A 21866-nucleotide genomic window follows, 5' to 3' on the forward strand; every position below is an offset into this window, starting at 1 on the left:
AAAATTTTATGTCTTATCTGTAAAAGTTTAGACATTCTTGAAAATGACAACTTGATGTCTTCCACTGAAAATATACATTTTATGTATGAATTGTTAATTGACATCATCCATCACTAATGTTGGTTCAGCACCTGTCAACTAACCTGTCTTCTTATGATGAATGAAACCAAATATGAATTTTATTTTGGCTGTTTGGCTGCAATGCAAGTATGTACTTATTGTACTTTTTAATTGTTATTTATTTTCTTCACATTAGTAAGTTTGAGTTGACAAATCAGATTTAGAGATGTCATATAGATTTTTAAGTAAACATTTAACATTTTCAGCATGTGTTTATAGATTTCCAAGATTTGCACTTTATCTGAAAAAGTAGTATTAATAGTAGTAGTAGTAGTTGTAATAGTAGTTGTAGTAGGAGTAATAGTAACAGTGAATGGTAGTTGCAGTTATACTAGAAGTAGTGTTTTATTACATTATTCCCTATTGACCTGTAAGACACTGTCAGTTATTTATTTATTTTTTTATTGACAGATTAATTCAGGCCATTATAATTCACATGCTTCCTCCCGTCTGATCTCATTGACAGTGTACACAGGTCCATGGTCCACTTTGACCCCATCAGCGTCTGTGTCACACCGTTGTCTGGGTCATTGATTGGCATTTGTCTGCTGAAGCCTTTATAATCAAGGAGATGATGGGATTATTGAGTGCACTGTTTATAGTAAAATCAGAGAGGAGAGGTGGATGTGGATAACAGATCTGCAGTGGAGCTCACTCAAATGAACTACTGTACTGTGTAACAAGAAAGTCAGACAGTCCCTGGGAAATATCTGCTATTTTAATGTTGCAGGTCACTGGTTTTCCAGGACGGTTACACTTTGAAGTAAATACATTCATCATTATTTAAATATAAGTAGAACAGTTCTAATTAAAGTGAATACATTAAAGGTGCACAATTCCCTATCTACTTGTCTCCAGAGATATTTCACCTCTCCACAGATCTGACCTCTCACTTGGCCTGGTGGCATCATCTGCTTATCTCCATTGAGCTATAGATAAGTTTAATGCAATATCTCAATGATAGATGAATGATGCAGAGGACAAATCTGCATTTATTGTCTCCACGGGGACAATAAACTCTAACTTTAACCCTGTCAGAAAAGTTACCTTGAGCACTTTTAAGTAGAGGATATCTGTACAATTGGGATTTAGAAATGATTCATTGTCGTTATAGTGGAAACTCGGCAACCGCATTGACGGGACACTTCAGATCTTAAACCAGGATCATTGTCACAAATACTTATCTTTAGGATTTGTGGATTGGTGCATTTGAGGTACACCTGAGCACCCAGAAAAAATAAAAAACAAAAAGAAAATGTTATGTAAGAATATGAATAGAATATGCAAAGAGGTCCATTAGAAAGACCTTGCTCTGAGGTAGAACTACCAGCATGCTGTTACATATTTACAATTATATGTGATACTGGTGGTACTGTTGATGTTTACCCTTCCTCTATAGCTCTATTTAAGTATATTGGTGCTCTTTTGATCCTCTGTACTCCCCCTCATTGTTCCCTTTTAGGCAGGACTACTGAGAATAGACCAACAAAGCACATTATGTTGCAGTTATTTTAAGCATCACGCTGTACATATAGGTCACTTTCTATTACTCACTCCATGCGCTCCCTTTTGCTCACAGGAAGCGTTATACTTGTCAAAGCTATCGGCTTTTAACCAGCCAGTTCAACCTGCCTAAAGTGTACGCTAGCTTCACTGGGTCGACACGTGTTAGCATCTTGTAAGGCAGGTCAAGCGTGCGTGAGGGGCCTCCATGTATTTAGCGATGAGACGGGCCCTGGGGAGTCAACAGCACAGTGATGGATCCACTGTGACTGCAAGTGCTATTATCCGGCTGCTTATGCTATCCAGACTGCGTGGAGATCTTTAGCTCTGTACGCTAGCCCTCCCCCGCACATAACTACACATTGTGTTTCAGTCCAAAAATATTTACAGGCAACAAAAGGCTGATTCGCTATTGTTTTGGTGAGCATGTGAGATGTTGAGAGGCATTATGAATTTGTGTTTCCCCGGTGGAGTGGATAGCAGGAGTATTGTAAATAAATAGTAGTAGCGGGCGGGTGACTGTACAGGTTGTATTGCTGTAATTGACTTTTTAAACCTTCAATTGCTGAACAGTGAAAGTCGTGTGACGGTTGAGTGGTTTGCTTACAGTGTGGAAGCTGCAGGTTCTGATGTTGTTAATGTCTTCTGTCCGATTGTGAGATGTGAACAGAATGTCAATGTGCCGTTACTAAACCTTTCTTTTCCTTTCTGGTCCACCTTAGTCAGGCTTTGAAAGAGTGACGGATGGATTTAAGCATCCACCATTTGGTCTGAACTCTCAAAGACAGGAAATAGTCAGAGTCAAATCTGATTTTTTCAACTACAGTTACAATGTATTTTTCTAATAACTGCAGCATTTGTAATTTGATAGTAGGGATTGTGATTTATTTTGCAGTCTGACATAACATATGAGAACTAAATTTCACCATTTAGGCTGTAATTCAGGTCCTCAAAATGTGTCATATAATAGGCTAGCTCAATCCCATGAATATGGTCATATTACTAACCAAACTTCTTTTACCTCAGATTTAGAGTTTAGTGCTTTGCTCACTGATGATGCAAAATGCTCCAGCGGCATTGAGGGATGGGTCAAATACAGAGAACAAATTTCCATACAGGAACCTTAAACCACTTTAAACCTACTAAACATACGTTTTCACAGTTCCCTGTTCTTTCTTACTTGTAAACCACCATCTTTGCTTAGTTGTTTTTTTTTTGTTGTTGTTGTTTTGGTTTTTTTTAATAACATAACGTAGAAGTGACTCTATACAAAACCCCTGCAGCACAATAGTCAGTTAAATTGTTCTGCCCACTCAAATTGAGAAAAATTCAAACACTGAGCAAGTGTTTGCTTGAGAAACTCCATACACTATTCACCCTGAAGGCTTTTAAAACAGTCTTCAACACATACTTTGTGTTTACTTGAGATCCTGTTTGAATCAATCAAATGAAATTTCCCTGTTGTGAGACCAATATATAAAGGATATCTTATATCTGTAGGCACTGCTTATTTTTACAGATCAATTCATCACATTTTTACTTTTACCAGTGCGGATATCAAAGAAAGTAATAGAAAAAAAATGTTTCTTATAGGCACCAAAGCTGTTGGTTTATTGTCTATTTGTTGTATGTGGTTTATCCCTAATTACTCACTCTTAATTATATTAAAATCAGGCTTCGTTGTGATTCAAGTTAATACAAGCAAAGAGGAAAATGTCACTTATTAACAACATGTATTCTGGACACTGCTCTGCCTCTGACCTGTCTTGTTTTATCTTGGCTGTATTTGGCACCATGTTTATCTATAATTAAAGCTCAAAATGTCACTATAATTAAAACACACATAATAAGGTTAGCACAATTCAAAGACCATTATAATTAGACTCTATTAATGAGAATGTCAAGGAAGTATCATATTAAGATAATGACATCCTGCTATAGTAAAATTACAACAGAGGCTTTCTAATTCTGGAGTAAATGCAGCAGGGATATCACTATGTTTGTGAGTAAAGGGTTTCAAATTATGGTTCTTCACTTGCAGTGTGACTGAGGAGAGATATGGCTTGAAATGTGATTGGTTGAAAGCCAAAGACAACAGATAGTGATTGGCTGAAAACAGACATGACAGTAACCGTGGTGAAATGCAGGGCCGCGCGTGTATTCCAGTTGAATCAAAATCTCGGCTGGTGCAATTATTTAGGTAATAGAATATCCTCTGCAAAGAACAAAATAACCTGTCTGTTTATTGAAAAATCTATTTGTACCTGCAGTTTCGACCTCGACCATTGAACTTCTGAAATTCATTGGATTCTTTTAATTTATCAGTTCATATTTCAGTCTTCTCTCAAAAGTTGTTTACAGTGTGCACTCAACAGAATCCTACTTTTAAAACATCAATCATTGTAATCACAATACTTTTCATTTCAGTCTATGCATAGGAGTTTGTGAAGCACACTAAAGGTAAAGGTAATCTTAAAAAGGTGGAAATACAGAACTAGAACATGTTAAACTGTTTGCGGTGGTTCATAGTAGTTAGTTATTTCTCACTTATTTTGTCATGATGGTAAAACTATCAACAACTAGCATGGTAATGCACACTTCTGGATTATTCCTGGGTTTCAGATTTCATTGCAACATTCTGTTCTTCGGGAATGTTTAATACAGATGGGGCAAAATGTAAAAATGTTGTATACAGTAGGGGTGTAACGATATCCAATTCTCACGATACGGTATCGTCAGGGTATGAACCTCACGGTATTTATTGCGCTATCATGGGAAAGCTCATGATATGGTGGGGAGGCTCATGATTAGGTATGTAACAATATACAAATATCTATGTGCGATGTTTTCACAATATCCATCTCACGGTACGATATTTATTGTGATATTTTGTGGAGGCGAACAAAACTGTTAATATGCTACTTTTTCCTCTTAAAATGCCGGGACAAGACTTAATCCAAAGAACTAAGACTTAAAAGTGCTTAGAACTGTTATTTCTTCCTCTAGTCTACACTGAAATGGAGCAAAGGATCATGGTCTATGTAGTTCCCTCTGTCTTTTTTAGCTATTGCTGCACCATAACTCTTAATGTAAGCAAAGAGACTTGTAATTCAATATATTGTGATGGTCCATGATATTATTGTGAGAACTTTGACAATATGATATCATGACATTTCAGTTATTGTTACATCCCTAGTATACAGTGAATTCTTGAGTTTAGTTAGTGATAGAAATGATCAGGTTTAACATTTCTGAATTCACATTTTGGATATTTCAGGGCTAAGAACAATGTAGACTTATTTTGACCTCAAGAACCGTTTATACAAAATATCTGTACTGGGGCAAAAGTTCAAATACATGGAGTACAGGACCTTTAAAGGGGTACTATGTAGCTTTTCTGATTAAGGGCTTATGACTACAAAGCAGATCCTTCTGTAGTTACACACCTGAGCACCACCCATTGTTTGCTGTCAGTAAACCAACATATGTTTGGTGTATATTGCAATAAATCACACCAGAAAACATACCACATGATACCGAATACATTTCATATTTCAATGCATGATTAATAAGTCATGCTGTAATATTCTGCCATCTTGTGTAATCCCCTGATCCATATTTATTTGCATGTACACAGTGAGAATGAGTCAGATAGCACACCAAATACACGTTTAATCACACATGGGTCTACATTTGTGATTAAAGCCCATTGATTAAAAGTCTTGGCTGCATCTACATCAGTCGAAGACAAGTCATTCTGTCTGGAGATTTAGAACAGAAACATTTGGCAGGGTGAGCTCTCTTTTCAAATCGCAACACACTCTATTCAAGTACATATGGAAACGCACTGATGATCACCGTGCCTCAGTGCCAAGAGGAACATTCATTATTTGCTGTAGCCATGTAAAGCAATGTGTCTTGTCCTATATTGACATGTGCAATACAAAAGCAAAGGGAATTCACTGATCAGGGTTTGTATTAATGGTTATGTGTTGAGTATGTTGTTTGCAAGCACAGTTAATCATTGTAAAAGAGTGGTTGCCAGATAGTGTTAGAGAGATCAGCTACACACATTTGATTATAATAATGAATGTGTTCCTATAGAAACTGCAACTAAAGGATGTATCCTGCTTATGTACAGACTTTGTTACTTTACACCTGGTCAGATTCACAGTGGCTATGTTTAAAAATGGATCATTATCTGCTTTCCGCATTTGTCATATTATTCAAATAACATGTAAACAGTTACATCAGATGTGGATATTCTCATTTCGTTCTGACATCGTTCACACCTGCGCAAGCTTTGAAAAGGAAAATAGTATGCAGAAAGGACAAAATAATCTGACAATGCCTAAAAAGAAAATGTTAAAGTTTGGATCTTTGTACATTGTACTTTGTCTTCCAAATACAAAACGTTATGATCAGACTGTGTTTCTTATGATCAGATTTCTTTTGTGCATAAACTTAAACCAAAAATTTGTTCTATTCGCAGGCTTCAGCTTTGTGTTATAGAAAACATTTTGAGGATTCTTCACTATTCAAAACACAAGATACATTATTTCCTTTTAATTAGTTAATTGTGTAATGGGAAAATACAGTTTTTGCTCCTATGTGCAGTTATTCACAGTTTTCATTTTGTGTTTCATATCCTGTTTTAATGAGAGCTGCTCTCCTCATATTAGGGAGTAACTGCCCTTGCGTATGTTTTGGAGCATCATGACCCAGCGCAGGTGCAGATTTTCCCTTTCTTTTGATAATACTTGGTAAGACACTCCTGTATATGTTTTAGAGTTAGAACCCTGCATTGAACAGACTTGTCCCTGCCTCTCTTTGCAAAGATATAAAATAAACTTTTATTTTTGTTGCTTCAAAAAAAAAAAAAAAAAAAAAAGATAATTTTCCACGACAATTGCTACAACAACAGTCCTAATTTTTCATCATCCTGAAACTTATGGACATATGTTTATCTGACTTTTCTCGTTATCTGATTTTACTGGCCATGTAAATGTACCACTGTCACACACATTTGTTCACAGATGACAGAAAGGGTCAGTGTTTAGTAGCATGTCTTTACTCTGAGTTGGATTTTACTTACGCCTGTCATGATAATTACGATGTTGGGTTATCGTTCAGTACATGACCGATGGAACAGTATGTTTGGGGGTCAGTATTTATCGTGGTACTTCATGGTACTTTTTTTGAGTGAGATATTTTTGGTTATATTTTCTATTCAACAATGAGATTTGAGCTGTAAAGGGTTGAATTATGACCTTCTATGACTCATTATACACACAAAATAACTACATTCTGCTATTTCTTTATTACACATCGTGTTTTTGTTTTTTTTAACCATACTGCATATTTAGAATACTTTTTTGGAGATAATTCTGATTTATGTTTGGTTTTTGGTTTTACTGTTTTTTCATTTATATTTACTGTAAACTGTAACCCATTTTGATCCCATGTGTATCTTGTGCTCTCTCCACAGCCCAGAACTGCAGCTACACATTACACAGTCCCAATGGAACAATAGAGAGCCCTGGTTATCCCTATGGCTATCCAAACTATGCCAACTGCACATGGGTGATCGTGGCTGCAGAACACAACAGGATACAGCTGGTGTTTCAAGGCTTCGCCCTGGAAGAGGACTTTGACATCTTGTCGGTTTACGATGGACCTCCCAGTCCTGGAAACCTGCGCACAAGGTAAATACCAGGATGGTGTTCGTAGCCGTAGTGTGTGGTTTTTATTAGTATAGTTTTGTTATGGGAGGAATGGATGAGTGTGAGCTGGAGATGCACTTTCTATATACATTAGGCCTTTGTTACTAAAGTGCAGGGGTCTCCAACCTTTTATCTCTATTTAAGTGCCACGGTGAGCCTTAAATGAGGTACAGTTAGGTACCTATAAAACATAAACCATTATCCATTTATTAGTGCACAAAGTTAGGCATCAAAATGATACATCTTGAATGATAATAGGCATTTAATTAACCAAGTTTTACTTATTCAGGACAATCTGTGTAATTCAGAAATCCCTTAGCAAGCTAGTAGGAAGGGGAGAGCTACCGTTAACCCCTTAGCTACAGGTTGGAGACCCCTGCTATTGTTTTGTTTTTGTTTTTTTTTAATACTGACTAAAATTTTTAAATTTTAACAAACTTGGAAAAATAATATCATGCTTTGGGGTGAGAGCTGTGGAAGTGTGGTCCAACCTACTCTTAAAAATCTGTTATAAAATGTTGTACACACATTTGAATACTAGCAGTGCGGGTTTGCTTTATTCTATTAAGACCTGGATTGCACCTTGTGTCTTGCTATGAATGTGAATGTACAAAATTCATTCACTAGCCCTGTGTTTCCCATTGAAAATTGGTTAGGGTTACAAAAGGTTACAGGATTGGATGAAATAAATCTTTAAATAGACAATGAATAGCTTTGAAACTGTCCAATCAGTTGTTGCCGTATTCCCTCCAACCATATTTGTATTGTATAAATAACTTAAGCATTATGTTTGTCTTCAAAATGTGCTGTATTAAAGCTACGGCACCTGATCTTAAAAATGTGAGAAACAGAACTAGTTTATTTGCATTGGTCCAAAGTTAATACTCATTTTCCATATGAATTGAAAGCATCCATTATTCGCCACAATGAGTTTATAATTGCTTTTTTGTAACTTTCTGAGGCCCAGCGGAATATTGCTGCCATCAGTCGTGCCTGCAGGGGTACGCCTATAGACGAATTATTTGTTTGGCAACACAGTGGATGTGTGTAACCTGAGTGGAGAAAGCACCGCTGTCTGCACACTTAGCATGAAGTTGCTGCCTTACCTAGCACTGTTGTCAGCACAGGGGGGATACGTATTAATAAACATATGCGTTAAATGCAGTTGAGTATGTAAATGACAAGAAGAAATGTCTCAGACTTCAGTAGCTGGGCATCCACTCATACCTGATCGACACCTCTAGCCCTGCCCCTGGGAGAGCCTGAAATCTGCTGAAATCCTACAAGACACTGACATGATACAAGATAGGACAGTGGCTCTTTGTGCAGCAGACATGCGCACTAGAGTGCGAAAGTGACATGATAATCCCTGTGCGTACTTTGAATATCCCCATTGAATGAAAATGGATCTTTCAAGTTACACATGGAGCAGCACAACAGTGACTGAGCAAATTGTTCATCTTTACTGGCAGGGCTGTAAAACTATTAAAACCTGTTAATTCTGACATTGGGTACTCACAGGATCAAGACAGAGCCACCGCAGGCTTGTTTTAAATGAGCTTGTGCAGTGAGAAGCACCCTCATCTCCCGGTTTCACCCAAACACCAGTTCTGTGTTTGCTGCAATAATAATAAAACAAGTCAATAACCAGTCTATGTCTCCCACTCCCCTTCTCTCTCACTGCGCAGCGCAGACCTGTCACTCATCTCATCCAATGTGTTCAGCACTGTGAGGAGGTGAACTGCACCCTGCGCAATCAAACGTTTTAATTTCCTCTGTGCAGAATGAGAAATCCTAAACATAATGTGAAAAGATGATGCAAGTTTATTCAGTAAACCACAGAACTGGTTCCAAAAATAATAATAAAAAAAAAAAAAATATATATATATATATATATATATATATATATATATATATATATATATATATATATATACAGGTGATATATAGCTATACCAAAAGTGACCAGTAGCATCTTTAAAATGTCTGGTGGGCTGATGATGTCACTTTAAATGAGAGCGTGCCTTGTGCCCTATTGACTGAGGAGACACTAACATTCAGGGCACACATGCACTCACCAACTGTGTACTGAGGAAATGAAATGAAACTTACTTGAGTGTGAAGACTCAAACAAACATTTTCTGAACCAACAGTCTCATCTGTCTGCGCTTTAACAACCTCAAAGAGTACAGCGCTTATTGGCCCTCTGCTTTGCTGCATGTCATGCTCACTAACTTCTGCAATAGTCCAGTTTATTCAAGGGGGTACTGTTAAGCCCTGTCTGGACAAGCAAAAGGAGAAAGTGCAAATACTGGTGGCAATACCCCACTGCAGTAGTTTTGTAGTAATGCTGCTGGACTCAGTATAGCCCAGTGATGCAGTTTCAAGTCTTGATAATAACATGAACATGCAAATTTGGGTTTAAATGGAGGTATGGCTGAGATCACAGGGTGCCTCACGATTTCATTCAATGGTTTACAATACGATAATAACATGATATGGCGATACATGTGTTAATCAATAACAGTAATTAATAACTACAATGCACATTCAGTTTATGAAATACAGTAAATAAAATAAAAGTAAATTCAAGAAATAAAGCTGTAAATAAGCTACCTGTACTACACATATATGTTTACTTTATCTAAATGAGCAATCATTTATAGTTCTACCTCAACCTAATTTTGTGAATTGTACCCAAAATATTGCTCATGGTGATATATCGATACAGCAGCCCACGATATTGATACTGTATCAATAGATTAAGAATCACGATACATATAAATATTTTGATATTTTGGCACACCCCTAAATAGAGTTACATCATTTTGTGCAGCAACGTTATATTACCAAAACCAAATGAAGAGTTCACCAGCAAAAACAGTTATCTCCATTTTGATAAAATTTCCACAAGGTTTTTTCTTTTTGCTACCATCTTCTCGAGATATTAGCAATGACAATAATTTATAGAAGATTTGATTAAGAAGGGATAGAATTCTATTTTAATGCATTAAAATAGATTTGACTTTTGAAAATATTGCTATACTATGATTAAGCTGCAAGCCTCCGATTGCTTTTTCAAATGAATTCTTCAAGTGTTTCCTGGACCCTCTTGGAAAGGATTCACTTATTGGAGGTTACAAGGTTAAGTGACCTCCTGCTGACACTACAAACTGGTTCACTCTAATGCCATCTGGAATCAATTTGTACAATACATTGAGGTCTAATTCCTCTTGTTTATAGCAAGCAAGTGGAAAAAGTTACTGAGTGCATCTTCATCTGTTTTGGTGTCATGGGTTTTTAGACTACAGTGGCCAGTGCTTTATTTTTTTAATACACATAATTGAATGGGTTATCAGCAAACCTTTTGGCACTGATTATGTATGATCTCGTTTTAGCATAATTAGATACATATTTTTTTCAGATCACTTTAAACTACACAAGTGGCCACTTTTAATCCTTGTCACCCTGCACATTACCTTGCTAATGCACAACAACTCCTGAGAGACCAATGAGAGGTGTATTCCTATAAAGAGCTGGATTATTGACACTTTTTAGAGTGTATTTGTAGTAGTCGATATATTCTGTCTCTTTTTTTTTTGGTGCTGGTGGTGCTATTCCACATCTCCCTGCAGAAAGCCAATGAAAGGGAGAAGAAAATCCATTATAGATCGCTGTACGCCTCAGCCTTTTCTCCTGTTTGGACCTTAGGGCACTCTTGTATATCGATGTGTCAGTGGGACTAGGGGAAGAATGTGGTCTATGTTGGGTTTTAACAGAAAAGATAAAGAATAAAGAACAATAATTATTAACAGTGTTGTAAAGTTGTTGGTAAATTAGTGGAGACATGCTGCTGGAAGGAAAAAAAAAACTATTAAAATGTATAGTAAACATTGATGAGAGCAATTAGAAGTATTTGTAGTAGGGATGGGCATTCGATGAAATGTTCTTAATCGATCGTCGGAAGAATTAACGATCGATTATCGATTAATCATTAACGTTTTTATATTAAAATGATCATCATTATTATTACTATCTGCACTACTAATCTGCATAAATAAATTCAACTTTACGACATATAAACCGTAACGACTCTAGAGCCACAATCAATCCGTTTGACATTATAATGTGTTTAATTCAGTTTTGCGCAACTCTCACAGAAACGAAACTTAAAACCGCATCACTAATTTGCATAAACACAGCGAAGATAAAACTACAGCTCTTGTGTCGCTGATGCGGTCAATTTCTCTAGGATTAAAAGACATGACTCAGTGGAATACAGGTTAGTGTGACCATATTTGCGTTTGTCAAAACCAGGACACCGTACGGGGGGTGGGAGGTGAGTCCTCGTCATCGACATTGCGCGACTCTCACCTGGTAAGGCTTTTTCCCACTGGACACCGAAACATATGTTCCTGCTTTGTACACTGTGCACATGGACTCACACTTGTCCCGAACGCAACGGAAAGCGTGGATTTTCTTGTACAAATCAACGTTAAATACACATTTGTGCTTCGGTACATTGCAGACTTGCCCGAATGTTTGCGTCTCGCTCCTTCTGAGTGCAGAGAGCTACATGTACAGACCCCTGTTTGGTCACGCTACGCACAACAACCTACATTCGGTTTGTCGATTAAAATTAACGTAATCGATTAAATTCTTAATGATCAATTATCGATTAATCGATTAATCATGCCCATCCCTAATTTGTAGTAACGATGTAGTAATGTCGTAAGATTACAATTTCAAACACCTGATCGGTTTGCTATACCAATTTCAAAAGATAAATTAAATTAAATTAACCCTCCCACACACACACATTTTTTTTTTTTTTTTTTGGCAACCCTAGAAAGATACATATCTTAAATGCTCCCTTTTACAGCAAAAACACTACTCTATTCTCTGTAGTCACTGGATTTGTATTTTCCTATTTGGATCCAACCAAATGCAAATGGGAAAAAAAAATCTCCTGAATTTCGAAGGGAACGCTGTGTCCTCAGTTTTTTGTCGTACCTTAATGGATTTTAGGTAAAGTGAGTCTTCACGTTTTATCTGGGGTTGAACTTGGGAATAGACTGTGAGCTGTTTGCACCTCCTGTATTCTGTCACGCACACACACACACACACACACACACAGTATTGTATTGTGATGCACATCTGATAATGCAACTCTCCCATCTCCCGCTCGTGTCAGGAGTCATTTTCTCTCCATCTCTCTCTTGGTCCCCTTCCTCCAATTTCTCCCTCATTTCCTTCTCTCCTTCTTTTTTTTTTAGTACCTTATCTCCATTGGCCCCCTTGCATCCTGCCTTGTTCAAGCTGGCTCGGTTGAATTTGATCGGTCTTCTTATAGATGACACTTTACATTGTATGCGCTCCTTTCATTTGGCCACTTTATGCTCCTGCAGTATTCGAACAAGAATGTTTTGTCTCACTTCACATTGGAGTGGATTTCCTTTGATTTCCGTTTTTCAAAGCCATCATCTTTGTTTATTTGTCTCATAATTCATTCATCGCTGTCACGCTGGCAAGGCTGTAGCTAAGCTGACTGTGTCATCATCATGGCCATTGGAGGAGAATGTTAGTATAGCAGACTTAATTATTGACTTACCGTTCAATATATGAAAGCTGGAACTATATTTTTTGGGGGGGTTAATATCTATCATGTGTACATTTTCTTTGCACTATTGGGAAGTTTTTTGGTTATTTTTTGGCTATATGATAAGATTTGTACCATAAAAGGTTGGAAAAAATCACTTCTATGGCTCATTACAGATGCAAACTTAGTGTTTCATTCTTCTGTTTATTTATTGCAGCTTGTGTTTTTTCAACCATGTTCTACATTTAGAATAGTTTGTGGAATAAATCTGTTCTTGGGTACGAAGCCTGTTTCGTTGCCCCGATTGACGTCACCAGGCCCCACTCTGGAGTCAGACCTGGGGTGGGCGCTTGACCGTCGCTCTGGTGGCTGGACCCCACGGGGGGGAGGTCTAGCCACCAGAGAGACACAGTCACAGCCCGAAGGCTCATGGGTCCATGGGCCGTCCTCCCATGGACCCACCACCAGCAGGAGGATCCTTAAGGGGCCGGTGCAAAAAGATCTGGGTGGCAGTCGAAGGCGGGGGCCTCGACGATCGGATCTCTGGATATTGAAACCAGCTCTGAGGACATGGAATCACTGGGGGGGAAGGAGCCTGAGCTTGTGCAGGTGGTTGATCGTTACCAATTCAGGAGGAGCAGTGTGGTTTTCATCCTGGCCGTGGAACACTGGACCAGCTCTACACTCTCCATTGGGCTCGAGGGTTCATGGGAGTTTGCCAAACAAGTCCACATGTGCTTTGTGGATCTAGAGAAGGCATTCGACCGTGTCTCTCGTGGTGTCCTGTGGGGGGTGCTCCGGGAGTATGGGGTCCAGGGCCGTTTGCTCAGGGCTGTCTAGTACTTGTATGACCGAAGCAGGAGCTGTGTTCACATTGCTGGCAGTAAGTCAGACCTGTTCCCAGTGCATGTTGGACTCCTGGACTCCACCAGGGCTGCCCAGTTCTGTTCATTGTATTTATGGACAGAATTTCTAGGCGCAGTCACGGGCCGGAGGGGGTCCAGTTTGGGGACCACAGGATTTCCTCTCCGCTGTTTCCAGATGATGTTGTCCTAATGGCTCTATCGAACCAGGGCCTGCAGCATGGACTGGGGCAGTTTGCAGCCGAGTGTGAAGCAGCTGGGATGAAAATCAGCTTCTCCAAATCCGAGACCATGGTTCTTGACCACCATGAGGGTGGCTTGCCCTCTCCATGTGGGTGGAGAGGCCCTGCCTCGAGTGGAGGAGTTCAAGTATCTTGGGGTCTTGCTCACGAGGGAGGGGAGGATGGAGCGTGAGATTGACAGGCAGATCAGTGCAGCATCAGCAGTGATGCGGTCACTGTATTGCATCGTTGTGGTGAAGAGGGAGCTGAGCCAAAAGGCAAAGCTCTCAATTTACTGGTCAGTTTACATTCCTACCATCACCTATGGTCATGAGCTTTGGGAAATTACCAAAAGGATAGGAATGTGGGAACAAGCGAAATGAGTTTCCTCCGCAGAGTGGCTGGGCACTCCCTTAGAGGTAGGAGTAGAGCTGCTGCTCCTCCATGTCAAAAGGAGCCAGTTGAGAGCATCTATTCAGGATGCCCCCTGGACGCCAGTACAGTATTAGGTCATTACTTGACCTTAATCATTCTTAATAAACTATTTGTCCATTATGAGTTTAGTCTCCGTTCGTGCTTTAGTAAGGCTATTTACACTGTGGTTGTGTCACTGTAAAATATTGTAGTGTTTATATTTGTATTTATTTATTTTTGACCCAGTATTGCTTTGTAGATGACAGTCTGTCCACATATCTGGCTGCCCCTTGTTTGAACACGGGGCAGGATCAGTGAGCTGAACTGCAGTGTTAAGTGTGTGCCCGCCCGTAGCAGATGCTTTATGAGTCAGCGCTACTTACCAATGCTACAAATGCTTAAAAAGAAACCAGAAATGTCACTGTGTTTCCGCTACACTCCATTAGAGTTAACCTTAAAAGCCTCTTGGGAAGCTATAGGACATAAAAAACACAAGTGTGTTTTGTAAGCAATGTGCTATATAACCTGTGCAGTGCTTGTCATCCATCGCTGTCGTTTATTCCTATAAGCTCATGCTTTCTAGCAACCTATGACCCTATCTATATTGAGGGCATTTTAAAGTATTTTCACAAATTTAAGTGCAATAATTTTATACTGAAATAACCACCAAAGGGGAAACCTTGAAAAAGCACTCCCCTATGATGAAGTACCAGTTGAAATACGCTGAAAGACTCCTCTCTACAGTCATGTGACATTATGTGTGCTCAGGATCTACTGTATTTAGTTACTGTGCTATTAGTTGACATTCCTTGGACAAAGATCTGTTGTCTCATTAGTGTCACATCTCACATTCTAGCACACTGTTGTATGCATTGTAGTGTACACTGTAATACACTGTAGCACACTGTTGTGCACACTGCAGTAGTCTGTAATACACTGTAGCACACACAGTGTTGGGGAGTAACGGATTACATGTACCGCCGTTACGTAATCAGAGTACAAATTATGAGTAACTGTATTCCGTTACAGTTACTGTTTCAATGAGTGGTAATTGGATTACAGTTACTTTGCTGAAATAAGTGGATTACAAGGCGGTATTTTCCTGTTTTCACATTTTGTGCTACATCCCATTTATTTATTTTTTTTATTTCGGTAATTCCACTCATTGCCGGAAACCCAAACAGAACGCGCGCAATAAGAGCGATGTAAACGTCATGTTAAAGTTGGCGGTGTCAGTCACACAGTGGAAGCAGCAGTGCATTGGTAAAAACGCATTTGTGTTTTGGAAATTCTTCTCCCGATGTGAGATATATAAAAAAAACAAATATTAAATCGCCTACAACTTAAATGTGAAACAGGAGCTACTGGCACTGGTGAAAACAACCTGCATAGACTCATAATATCTGCACTACTGTCCTATAATGACCTGTGACATGAGTGGACGTGCACACAAACACACACAAACACACACAAACACACACAAACACACACAAACACACACCTTCATCATCGTCATCAACCTGAGAACCCGCGGACCACGTCTCCTTCCGTAGTTACAGCGCGGACACCGCTGTCTCGTGCGCCGCGTGTGGAACGTGTTTTCTCACGTAAACCGCGCTTCCTCCTGTGCGCCTCTAAACCAGAACTAACACCAGGACTAAACCAGGACTAATCCAGGACTAATCCAGGACTAAACCAGGACTAAAGCAGGACTGAACCAGGTTTAAACTAGGACTAAACCAGAACTAATGACCTGGTCTAGACCTGGTCTAAACCAGGTCTAAAATCAGGAGTAAACCAGGTCTAAAAATCAGGACTAAACCAGGACTAAACAACATGACACCTAACAGTAGGTTGACATAATTTAAGGTGATCTCATATAAAAAATAATTTCTCTATCAATAATATTTTTTAATATGGTGAAGGAAAGGCTTATCTTGTTACTGTCTTTTAACAGACAAAACCTCTTATATTAAGATGTCGTGGTCTTTGTTTCTCTACAGCAAACAGTTGCTTATTCATGGAGACTTGGGCTCAGACAATTTGAAGACAACACACAAGAATTTTCAGGATGTGGTTGCTACATTCATGTCATTTAAAAAAACATGACAATATCAAGTAATCCAAAGTAATAAGATTACGTTACTCACTTTAAATAATTTAATGGATTACGTTACAAACTACATTTTGGGGTGTGTAATCTGTAATCTGTAGGGGATTACATTTTAAAAGTAACCTTCCCAACACTGAGCACACAGTAGTACACCGTAATACCCTCTAGTACACTGTAGCACACTGTTGTGCATGCTATAGCACTCTGTAATGCACTCTAGCACACTTTAGTACACTGTGCAGAGGGCAGAGTGTGATCTCATTGATGGAAGACTGGACGGGGGCTGGGCTGTCTGGCATCACACTTGTGGTGAGGAATCAGGCAGGAGGAGGCGTGGATGGGACAGATTTTCGCCCAAAGCCTTGATAAGACCTAAATAAGGAGCACTAGTGCATGAGACTGGCTGTGACAGTACGGTCACAAGCCACTACATTGTGGCAAGGTTAAAGGCTTTGATCCTCCACAACTAGAAATTTACTAGACTGTATTAATGACCAGTACTGGAATCAGATAATGTTATGTTTAATATTAAACTTTGTTATATTATATATATATATATATATATATAAAGTGGCTTGTGTTATATAGATTTGTGCTATTTTGTTCCTTTTGAATGCTGGTCTCATAAGTACTAACCCAATTAATGTTTTTTGCTAACACATAATTGAGACCAAAGAGTGGAAAACAGTGCTTTGCTTTATTTGTGGATTGCTTCAAAACGCAAAACAGTTCTGCAGAGAAACAATTTTGTATGTCCATTAGACGTACATTTTTGCAGAATAAAATACTTTACTTTTGGTGTGACTCTAAAATACAACAAATATTAAAATAAGTCCCATTGATAAAGCATACTGTTAAATCCTAGCACAGTGTGGTGTGAGGGCAGGAGCTGTTGCCTTACAGTAGCACCTCCTTCCTAATCACTCGCCTGAGCCATAAGTCTTTCTGCCTGAAGGCTTTTGCCATCAATCTCCTCGGATGCATACTTTGGAAAATGACTGCAGTATGGCAACACGGAGTGCACACATGCTCACCAAGCGTTAGCATCTATCCGTCCTGATGTACACATGCTCACACCATATGTTAGAGCACTGCAGATACCTATGTTAGAGGAGAGCTTCGCAATTTGCCTGCCAAAGCTAGGTCTTGAGTAATTACAGCTATTCTTTGTGTTAGAAATTATGGATATATATTTGACCTGCCTTCTTACCGTAACCATTCACTTAATAAGACAAGAAAGTTTTTGTTAAAGTTGCATTGTGTAACTTTTCTTGAGCATGAAATGCTTTTCTCCATGGAAATATTATTGCTTTGTCTGGAATGTTTTAGAGTATAGGACTGGACCTTTCTATCTTCATGGAGACCAAATCAGACCAAGTTATAGGTCGAATCTGTAGAGAGTCGAATCCACTCACAGTGACAATGCATGTTTTTCTAGGTATTTTTGAAATATAAAACCACCTGTACTTGAATAAGTGTAAGGTAGAGTTGTTTAATGTCATACTGTGGAACATTTCAGGCAGAGCAAAGACATATTCATAGAAACAAGCAGATGATGGACCCCCAACCAAAAAATTACACAGCGCACCTTTAAGGGGAGAGTGTGACTTTTTTATAAAATTTTTATAAATTTTATATATATATATATATATATATATATATATATATATATATATATATATATATATATATATATATATATATATATATATATATATATTTTTTTTTTTTTTTTTTTATACTTTTATATCAGTGCTCATTTGAGATTTTAGTCTATATATTTAATTATTCCACATAGTTTGGGCTTGTTATTTACTCCTGAACCATGCAGTGGTTAAGTTTATATGCACACCAAAATGCTCATGATCTGATTTGTGGATTTATCAGATTATTGAAAGGTCATGTAGTTACTTTTATTCTGAGTAATTCTTTCTAATTTGTTCCCACCAGGTTTTGAGAAGGAAAATTATGCAAAAGGGGCAAACTAATATAAATATATTTTATATATAATATATAACATATAACTAATACTAATATATTTTAAACTCCAATTAAATTAGTTTTGTTAATACTACAGTTTAACAGGCTTAACTAACATGTCACCAGGTGTTTATCATGATCAGATTTCTCCAAAATTCACATCTAATTATTGGCTTATCTGAATATTCTAGTTATTTGTGTGATTTATTCATAATAATTCCAAACATGATGCCAGTGAAGCTAGCAACATGGCTTATTCACTCTTCACGCTCTCTTGTCCAAATATGTAAATTGCTGTGCTGCAGACAGAGTGTGGTGTGCAGAGACCTGGTCTGCTCACACATTGGTGGATTTATTGTTCCTTTGAGTCCAGGCTGTTAATGGAGATACTGCCACTTATCAGTGCCAGGCGGAACGACAGAGCGCTGGAAACACAGAGAAGAGTGATAGTTTGTTTTTCATCATCTCACGCTGCGAAAAGTGAAACGAAGAGGAGATTTACGACACAAGCTCACCTGGGAGGCAGAATTATTAGGCCCTGTAACCTCAGATTAGAGAAATAATCAACTAGATGGCCATGGATTTATACACTGCGTCCTGCATATCTCTAACAGACTTTTTATAGCCTCTGGCCAGGCATTGTTCTTATCATATTCTGGACATCATAACAGTGATTAATTATGTTTACCCCAAACCAGCCAATTCTGATCTGGTGAGATAAGAAGTACAGGTAACATGGAAAAAACTATATAGGAAATTTGTCCTAGTCCCAAATGTGTAAAAAATGTGGAAGTTTTTTCTCTATGTGTCAACAGTGTAGTGCTAAATCAAGATGCAAATTAGATTGAGGGAGAATGATGAGTCAACTAATTGGGTGTCCTTATGCCTACCAAGTACAAGTACAATTTGTCTCAAGATAAAAAAAAAAAAACAGGTGTTGTAAATCTTCCGTTTTTTGTTCATATTTTTCAGTTCTCACCTAAGGGTAGTTCAGTGGTCTTAACTAAAAACAGGTACTCCTTACTGTAAACTAAAACTAGTTTCAGTGTAGTTTACTCCTCCCTTCAGACAGATATTTAAGGAGAGGCTTACCAAGGCCTGTCACGATAACAGATTTTGAAGCATGATATATTACTGACGGAATTTTACCTGATAAACTTTAATATTGATATATACTAATTTATGTTAGTGAAAAACTTTAGTACTTAGTTTGCATCTGTAATGAGGAGTTTTGAATTCAACCTTTGATGGCTCAAATCTTATCTTATCATATAGCCCAAAAATTACCAATCCCAGTACTCCAAAGAAAATATACACATGATAAATACTGACTCCATGTATTGAACAATAAGTTGATATATTATTTATCGTGGCAGGCCTAAGCGTACCAGAATCCTGTCAAAACTGACGCTACGTGGAAAAGAGACAAAACATTTGTTGATAGAATTCAATTTCCTTTTCAGGTCTGACATAAAGCACATGTAGTTCTTAACTCCCATTATTCATTCCAGTCACAGTAATGGTCTGACGTGTTCAAAATCAATGCATTTATTGACCCTTCTCCCCACCTGTCCAAACTTTACCATGTACCAGCATAATACAACATTGTTTTTGCTGTCTTCTCCACATGACCACCTGAATGCAACACAAGATTTTCCCCATAATGCACCAGATGCTCCACTAGGTTTGACAAAGGCAGCAGATTTTACTATCCAAATTGATAAACACACCTTACAAAGAGATGGTGGGAGGTGGATGTTCTGGCTTTTTGCGCTGCAGGGAATTCATTTAGCTGATCTGCATTACAACTTATGCAAATCATGTCAGTCACAATTTGCCACTTACTGCACCTCAGGCCCCCTGCAGTCTCCAGTACGCATGTGTAGTAGTTTTAGCATTCACACGGAGTATACCTCTGTTACTGTGGGCTCTGGAGCATGTCTGTGTAGAGTCTTTACACTGTTCTTCTGAATGTTGTTTGGTCTTTGGGTCATTAGACAGTCATAAAAGTACAAATCAATCAAGGCATTGTTGTCAGTTTGTATCGTCTCCAATGAGAAGCATTGAGCAGATTTTTTTAAGAGTTAGACTTGAGGCTAAATTGTTGACTTAAAAACAAAAGACTATATAAAATGTTGGCATTATATTAGATCAATCAAGAAATTCCCTATCTGAACCAATTAAAGAATGAGGAGCTTTTTGTGTGTGTTTGGATGTAGCTTTGATACACAGAACATCAAAGCGTTTGTTTTGTTTTTTCTCTTTTTTTTTTGGCAGAAAAAGTATTTGTCAGATGAGATTGCTTGCGCTGTTTTGTACGTTTGGTGGAACTGTTTGACGCTTTGTTTACTACATTTTGAGGGGGATAGTTCAATTTTTATGTATTTTACCAACACAGTGCAGGTTCACACAATAACACAGAGACCACTTTGGTATCAGCCTGGTGTAAATGTCATATATTATTCTAAATCAATGTTGTTGTTTTTTTACAATTTTATCTTTGAGCAGAATCAATCTTGGCATTGTACTTTCTTAGAAACCAGGACACACATTCTTGTAAAAAGAAAGAAAAGAAAAAGAAACACATTTTTTAGGTGCAAAACCAAAACTTGAGATGCTAATATGTTCAGAAATTGTTCAAAAGACCTGAATGAGCCTTTTAATAATTTAATGAAACAAGTCGATGCACAAAGCTGTCATATATATTTTGTCTCCCATCTAAATTTATCATAGAACTGGGGGCTGGGAAACAAAGTGGAGCTCCAATCTCTCTGCTCCACCCGGGCCCCGTTCACCCGCTGCGCTGCATCACTCCTGAGCGGTAAAAGCACGGGGGCCCACCTGCCGAGACTGCCACTGCTGCCAAATTTGTCACTGCCAAAGAGGAGAAAATAAGTGACATGATTCTAGTGAGCGATCGGCAGGGAGGACGGGAATATGTAATTCAAACGCACTCCGACTGATCCTTCTGCGCTGGTGCCCGTGACACATGCACGTCGCATTCCGTGTCAATAAAGCCAGGATTTCAGCTTTCATCAGAGACAACACTTTAGTGCCAAGGACCCCCGACGTGCGCTGGCATTCCATTTGGTCTAAAGTATGTTGTTGGTGAGCACAAATGGAGGCAAACAACAAAGACTGTTTCACCACAAAAAAACAAGGGTAACACAATTGGCAAATACTACAGGTCGGACCAAAGACCTTTCTCAGTCATTGGAATATGGAGCAAGGGAACAGAATACACTGTACTGGCCCTCTGTGGTTGCTGTATGAGTGTCAGTAATAGGTTGTGTTCACATTACGTCACAACATTCTATAATCCCTGTGGTT

General features: G+C 38.4%; 1 protein-coding gene across 1 annotated transcript in view; it reads left to right on the forward strand.

Moving 5' to 3' along the window:
• Positions 1-694: 694 nt before the first annotated feature.
• The window catches only part of csmd2 (CUB and Sushi multiple domains 2), a 228716-nt gene continuing 207544 nt past the window's right edge, over positions 695-21866 (forward strand). The window contains exons 1-2 of the mRNA XM_055157502.1: positions 695-726; positions 7110-7328. Of these exons, the coding sequence (XP_055013477.1) occupies positions 695-726; positions 7110-7328 (251 nt within the window). The remainder of the gene's footprint in view (positions 727-7109; positions 7329-21866) is intronic.

The sequence above is a fragment of the Boleophthalmus pectinirostris genome, unplaced genomic scaffold, assembly GCF_026225935.1.
Source record: "Boleophthalmus pectinirostris isolate CB_2022bp ecotype Guang Dong unplaced genomic scaffold, ASM2622593v1 HiC_scaffold_21, whole genome shotgun sequence".
NCBI classification, from domain to species: Eukaryota; Metazoa; Chordata; class Actinopteri; order Gobiiformes; family Gobiidae; genus Boleophthalmus; species Boleophthalmus pectinirostris.